Consider the following 7,859-nt stretch of genomic DNA (forward strand, 5'->3'; position numbering starts at 1 on the left):
AATGAAAATGGAGAGATCACAACAGACAACACAGAAATACAAAGGATCATAAGAGACTACTATCAGCAATTATATGCCAATAAAATGGACAACTTGGAAGAAATGGACAAATTCTTAGAAAAGTACAACTTTCCAAAACTGAATCAGAAAGAAATAGAAAATCTTAACAGACCCATCACAAGCACAGAAATTGAAACTGTGATCAGAAATCTTCCAGCAAACAAAAGCCCAGGATCAGATGGCTTCACAGCTGAATTCTACCAAAAATTCAGAGAAGAGCTAACACCTATCCTACTCAAACTCTTCCAGAAAATTGCAGAGGAAGGTAAATTTCCAAACTCATTCTATGAGGCCACCATCACCCTACTACCAAAACCTGACAAATATGCCACAAAAAAAGAAAACTACAGGCCAATATCACTGATGAACATAGATGCAAAAATCCTTAACAAAATTCTAGCAATCAGAATCCAACAACACATTAAAAAGATCATACATCATGACCATATGGACTTTATCCCAGGGATGCAAGGATTCTTCAATATCCACAAATCAATCAATGTAATGCAGCACATAAACAAATTGAAAAATAAAAGCCATATGATTATCTCAATAGATGCAGAGAAAGCCTTTGACAAAATTCAACATCCATTTATGATAAAAACCCTCCAGAAGGCAGGAACAGAAGAAACATACCTCAACATAATAAAAGCTATATATGACAAACCCACAGCAAACATTATCCTCAATGGTGAAAAACTGAAAGCATGTCCCCTAAAGTCAGGAGCAAGACAAGGGTGCCCACTCTCACCACTACTATTCAACATAGTTTTGGAAATTTTGGCCACAGCAATTAGAGCAGAAAAAGAAGTAAAAGGAATCCAAATTGGAAAAGAAGTAAAATTCTCACTATTTGCAGATGACATGATCCTCTACATAGAAAACCCTAAAGACTCCACCAGAAAATTACCAGAGCTAATCAATGAATATAGTAAAGTTTCAGGATATAAAATCAACACACAGAAATCCCTTGCATTCCTATACACTAATAATGAGAAAATAAGGAAACAATTCCATTCAGCATTGCAACGAAGAGAATAAAATACTTGGAATATATCCACCTAAAGAAACAAAAGACCTATATATAGAAAACTATAAAACACTAAGAAATCAGAGGACACTAATAGATGGAGAAATATACCATGTTCATGGATCCGAAGAATCAACATAGTGAAAATGAGTATACTACCCAAAGCAATCTATAGATTCAATGCAATCCCTATCAAGCTATCAACAGTATTTTTCACAGACCTAGAACAAATAATTTCACAATTTGTATGGAAATACAAAAAAACTCGAATAGCCAAAGCAATCTTGAGAAAGAAGAATGGAACTGGAGGAATCAACCTGCCTGACTTCAGGCTCTACTACAAAGCCACAGTCATCAAGACAGTATGGTACTGGCACAAAGACAGAAACATAGATCAATGGAACAAAATAGAAAGCCCAGAGATAAACCCATGCACCTATGGACACCTTTTCTCTGACAAACAAGGCAAGAATATACAATGGAGAAAAGACAATCTCTTTAACAAGTGGTGCTGCGAAAACTGGCCAACCACTTGTAAAACAATGAAACTAGAACACTTTCTAACACCATACACAAAAATAAACTCAAAATGGATTAATAATCTAAACGTAAGACCAGAAACTATAAAACTACTAGAGGAAAACACAGGCAAAACACTCTCCGACATAAATCACAGCAGGATCCTCATGACCCACCTCCCAGAACATCGGAAATAAAAGCAAAAATAAACAAATGGGACCTAATTAAAATTAAAAGCTTCTGCGCAACAAAGGAAACTATAAGCAAGGTGAAAAGACAGCCTTCAGAATGGGAGAAAATAATAGCAAATGAAGCAACTGACAAACAACTAATCTCAAAAATATACAAGCAACTCCTGCAGCTCAATTCCAGAAAAATAAACAACCCAATCCAAAAATGGGCCAAAGAACTAAACAGACATTTCTCCAAAGAAGACATATAGATAGCTAACAAACACATGAAAAGATGCTCAACATCACTCATTACCAGAGAAATGCAAATCAAAACCACAGTGAGGTACCATTTCACGCCAGTTAGAATGGCTGCTATCCAAAAGTCTGCAAGCAATAAATGCTGGAGAGGGAGAAAAGGGAACCTTCTTACACTATTGGTGGGAATGCAAACTAGTACAGCCACTATGGAAAACAGTGTGGAGATTCCTTAAAAAACTGGAAATAGAACTGCCATATGACCCAGCAATCCCCCTGCTGGGCATACACACCAAGGAAACCAGAATTGAAAGACACGTGTACCCCAATGTTCATTACAGCACTGTTTATAATAGCCAGGACACGGAAGCAACCTAGATGTCCATCACCAGACAAATGGATAAGAAAGCTGTGGTACATATACACAATGGAGTATTACCCAGCCATTAAAAACAATACATTTGAATCAGTTCTAATGAGGTGAATGAAACTGGAGCCTATTATACAGAGTGAAGTAAGTCAGAAATAAAAATAACAATACAGTATAATAACGCATATATATGGAATTTAGAAAGGTGGTAACGATAACCCTGTATGCGAGACAGCAAAAGAGACATAGATGTATAGGACGGTCTTTTGGACTCTGTGGGAAAGGGCAAGGGTGGGATGATTTGGGAGAATAGCATTGAAACATGTACGTTATCATATGTGGAATGAATCGCCAGTCCAGGTTCGATTCATGATACAGGATGCTCGGGGCTGGTGCACTGGGATGACCCAGAGGGATGGGATGGGGAGGGAGGTGGGAGGGGGGTTCAGGATGGGGAACACATGTATACCCATGGCGGATTCATGTCAATGTATGGCAAAACCAATACAATGTTGTAAAGTAATTATCCTCCAATTAAAATAAATAAATGTATATTAAAAAATAATAATAAATAAGGACAAGTACAGACTAGGCACTTCTCCAAGACAGGCACTGATTTTCAATGTTTGCTGAAAAGCCACTATGCCCTGGATGGAAGCAGTAGCACCACCACTGTTACTATGGCTTCTCCTGCTACCACCAGTAACAAGAAGGAAGAGCTAGTGTAGACTGCCTCCCCCCATGCCTGGACTTGTGCTGGGTCCCTCACAAATGTCCCCACGGAAACCCTGGAGGCCGGGACTGTCACTCCACTTTTACAGACAAGGGGTCAGAGACGTTAGATAGTGAGACCACACCACTTACAAGTGAAGGAGTCAGGATGCAAGACCAGAATGAGTCCGCTCCTCCCAGGTGAAGGCTTGTAACAGTCATGGTGCCCTGAACATCGGGTGCCTGCAAGGGCTCCTGTGAAGGCACACAAGCCAGGAAGAACAAAGGGGAAGAGACTGATATATCCTGACTATCCACTGGAAGCTTGACTTCCTGCTACTTCACATGTCTGTGTCGGGATGAACCTGATTTAAAAATAGGTTCCCAGGTCCTCCTCACAAATTATGGTGGAGGTATGAGCCAGGAATATCATTCATAACAATTACCCCCTGAGTATTGCTGATTCAGAATGTCATAAATTACATCATCGGGGTTAATGACTTGCAAACTCATCTAATGGGACCTACAAAGGAGGTCACCCTTTTGACATTACCACCAAGAACATACGTGCACACACACTGGCATATAAACACACTGAAACATGGAACTAAAGGTCTCAGAAAACAATACCTATTACCTTGTTATGGGTAAAGAGTGCTGATTAAATTCTACTTCATTCTATTTCATTTTTAAGATACACTACATTCAAAAAACTAAGATCGTGGCATCCAGTCCCATCACTTCATGGCAAATAGATGGGGAAATGATGGAAACAGTGACATTTTGGGGGGCTCCAAAATCACTGCAGATGGTGACTGCAGCCATGAAATTAAAAGACGCTTACTCCTTGGAAGAAAAGCTATGACCAACCTAGACAGCATATTAAAAAGCAGAGATGTTACTTTGCCAACAATGATCTGTCTAGTCAAAGCTATGGTTTTTCCAGTGATCATGTATGGGTATAAAAGTTAGACTATAAAGAAAGCTGAGCGCCAAAGAATTGATGTTTTTGAACTGTGGTGTTGGAGAAGACTCTTGAGAGTCCCTTGGACTGCAAGATCAAACCAGTCCATCCTAAAGGAAATGAATCCTGAATGTTCATTGGAAGGACTGATGCTGACGCTGAAGCTCCAATACTTTGGCCACCTGGTGCGAAGAACTGACTCATTTGAAAAGACCTGATGCTGGGAAAGATTGAAGGCGGGCCGAGAGGGGGACAACAAAGGATGAGATGGTTGGATGGTATCACCGACACAATGGACATGAGTTTGAACAAGCTCCAGAGTTGGTGATGGACAGAGAAGCCTGGCATGCTGTAGTCCGTGGGGTCACAAAGAGATGGACATGATTGATCTGAACTGAGTTGTAATCCACTGAACTAACTTCACAATCCTCTAATGGATCATGACCTGGGGGCTGAAAAAACACTGACCTGGGTGTTCCACATTTATTTTCTAGCTTAATCTTCACTATCCTGAGAAGTCAAAGAAAGTACCATACCTCCATTTTACAGAGGAGAATACTGAGGGTCAGTGATGCTAAGCAATTTGCCCAAGATCACAGAGGTGGCTATGGGGTCTGAACATTAACATGCTAGAACCAAACTTGGTTTTCTCAAGTTTCCCTTTCACAGCATTTGCCCAGTGCTGTTAAAAAAACAATGGGTTCAGAAATGTCATTGACTAACTTCCTTGACCAGGCCCCCATGTTTCCTTGATGGCAATACATCCTTGACTCTGAGTCACGCTGCCTGATCACTGATGGGAGGGAGGAGATGGAGGGAAGCAGCTACAGGGAAGTGCCTGTACAAGCACAGAGCCAAGTTCTTTATTCAGAGCGATCCATTTAATGGCCCGATAATCCAAGAGACCTACGTACGGATACAAAGACATACGTATGTGTACATGTATATTTTGCATATAGAGGTGTGTGTGATATACGTGTGCACACGTGAGTGGGTGTGCATAATGCATGTGTGGGTATGTCTGTGCATATACTGTGTGTATAAAGAGTCAATATGCTTTTTAATACATATTTCACAGAAGGCTACTGAGTCTCAGAGAGGACAAGCAATTTGTCCAGTGTCATACAGCCTGTGTGATTACTGGAGACAATATCTGAATCCAGTTATCCAACCTCAAAGCATGTGCTCTTTATACCCACTAAACCCAAAATACCCTGACTTTCCCTTGGTAATGCACTTCCCGAGTGTTAGTGATTTCAGGCCAGGAAACGGAGGTGTCAGATCAAGCTTCTGAAGCCTTGTTCTGCGCAGAGAAAGGAACGCGGTCAGAGCAGAAGCACGCCTGGGCCAGGTGCGCCTCCTTTACCACTTGAAGAGTCTCGAATCACGCTCTCAGGGTAGAGGAGCATATGGCAAAATAAACACTCACTCACTGTGTCACAGGATCACCCACCGGAGAATCAGACAACTTTTACCACCATGAGACTATTTAACAGCACCTTGAATTAACATATCACTTTTAAAAAAATGCTTTACAGACATTCTTTCGCAGGGTCTCCAAGGAATAACGCGATAATATCATCAGTGATCTTCAATGTTGACTGCGCTCTTACTATGACTCAAACAGTGTGTCTAGCGCTCAGCAGGCATCATCTAACTTAACCTCTCAACAGTTTTTAGTGGTGGCTATTAGTATTATTGGCCCTGTTATTAACGGTCCTTTAAACCGTCATTTAAGAGAGCGGTTCCCCAACCATTTGGGGACCAGGGATGGGTTTCATGGAAAACAAAGTTTCCACGGACAGGAGCTGAGGAGGGGATGGTCTCGGGATGATCCAAGCATATCATGTTTACTATGCCACCGCTACTCTGACAGGAGGTGGAGCTCAGGCGGTCATGTGAGCGAGGGGGAGCGGCTGGAAGCACAGATGAAGCTTGGCTCCCTGGCCCGCCTCTCGCCTCCTGCTGTGCAGCCCAGTTCCTAACAGGCCATGGACTGCTACAGGTCCATGGCCTGGGGGCGTGGGGGGAGGGGGACCCCTGATTTAAGAAACCTTTGCTTTATTTCTGTTCTGTAGATCTTTCTTCTATAGGCTTTCTCTGATGCTGAAAAATCTGCAGAGGAAGCCAATGTTTTCAATGGGATCATCTTCCCAACAGACGCGAGGCTCTCCCTGTGAGAAGAGCCCTGGGGTGAAGGAAGGCCTCTGTTAGCATGAAGGGCCTGTGTCGTGAGAAGGGCCTCTCCGTTCTCCGGGGTGGATGCTCACACACCGGGCTCCCGAAGGAGCAGGGGCACCTCCGTGCACATCGCCGAGAGCAAGCGGGGAGCACCCAGGGGAGATGGGGCTGCCACTAGGGCGGGCTACTTACCAGCTCAGTGTGGACTTTAAGATGTGCCTGCAGCTTATATTTATCTGGAGTCGAGTAGTCACAGCCGTCAGTGGGACACTTCAGCAAGATGTTACTGTGTTTCTGAATTACATGGCGTTTAAGGCAGTTTTTGGTGATGGAAGAATAGTGACACTGGGAGCAATAATACAGATGTTCCCGGGTGTGGGTGCGGACATGCATGTCAAAATGCACTTGGTACCAAAAAAGTTTGCCTAAAAAAATATTTTCACATGAGAACAAGGAAGTTTCTTTTATCCTGAATTTGATCTTTTTTTTAATTAGTATTAGTATTATTTTATTTTTTTAAGAACTATCTTCCTTTCCCTCTCGTGCTTGTCCGGGTCACCCTTCACACTTTGCACCACATCTCTGTCTGGAAATGACTTTTCAAAGGTGGCAGGTGGCAAAAATTAAGGGTGCTGCTACTCCTTCTGCATGACATCAGTGCTGGGAGGAGTAAAGGAGCGCTTACCGAGGACCAGTTATGGTACCACGTATGTTTACGCACATGGGTGACATCACCAGGCTCTAAGCTCCGCGGGCACCTGGGCCATCTCCCATGGGTCCTGCCCGCTCTCAGGAGACCCCAAGGCCAGGCTTCCACCGCGAGCTGCGAGGGATGCACTCAGCGTCTCCCTACAAAGAGCTGCAGTCACTCCCGTTAACATCTCTCTGCCCACCTAGGCAACGGCCACAACTTACTAAAGCTGGACTTTTAAACTTCTCATGCGACAGAAGAAAGGTACCTCTTGCCTAAAGCTCAGGCGGGGGCCATAGGATAAACCTCCGCCTCGCAGGCCTGGCCAAGCCAGCGGGTTTGGCTGTCCCAGCATCCTAGCTGCCTTCACAGACTTCACAGGCTACTGCACCATGGTGGCGCCATTGCTATCTACCCAGGACGGCGAGCTCACTTAGAAGGTGTTCTTTGCAAAGAGACACGAGCTCAACTCAAACAGGAGGTGGACCCGCAGCCAGGTGGCCGGATGGGCTGCGGGGAAGACAGCCCCCCAGCCTCGTGCCCGGCCCCACCCCTTACCACAGTATTCACACTCCAGGTCCCCGTACACCTTCCGGATCCTCTCACACAGGCCGGTGTTCATCCGCCTCTTCTGCAAACTGTCCAGGATCTTCATGAAGGCAGTGAGACCGGCCCGGTGCTCGGGGGCGGGCGTGCAAGAGGCAGGCTGGCACAGGGCCGCCTCCCTCCCACCAGCTCCCGGGGGAGGGTCTGAGGCCTGAGCTGGGTTGGACCTGAGGCCTCTGCTGGGATCTGGGCCATCGCATGAGAAGGCTGCCACTTTCTGCCCCTCGGCTGGAGGGCTCTTGGCGCCCGGAGCCTCGGAGTTTGCTTCCACGCCTTTGGCCTTGGACAGCAGAGGTGCC

At 44.5% G+C, this 7,859-nt stretch overlaps 1 protein-coding gene across 1 annotated transcript in view; it reads right to left on the reverse strand.

The window, feature by feature from the left end:
- Positions 1-7,859, reverse strand: part of ZFAT (zinc finger and AT hook domain containing) — a 158,949-nt gene that overhangs the window by 83,865 nt on the left and 67,225 nt on the right. Inside the window, exons 7-8 of the mRNA XM_010834786.1 lie at positions 7,513-7,859; positions 6,456-6,688 (exon numbers count right to left, since the gene is read on the reverse strand). Of these exons, the coding sequence (XP_010833088.1) occupies positions 6,456-6,688; positions 7,513-7,859 (580 nt within the window). The remainder of the gene's footprint in view (positions 1-6,455; positions 6,689-7,512) is intronic.

Source organism: Bison bison, unplaced genomic scaffold (genome assembly GCF_000754665.1).
Source record: "Bison bison bison isolate TAMUID 2011002044 unplaced genomic scaffold, Bison_UMD1.0 scf7180017864036, whole genome shotgun sequence".
Lineage (NCBI taxonomy): Eukaryota > Metazoa > Chordata > Mammalia > Artiodactyla > Bovidae > Bison > Bison bison.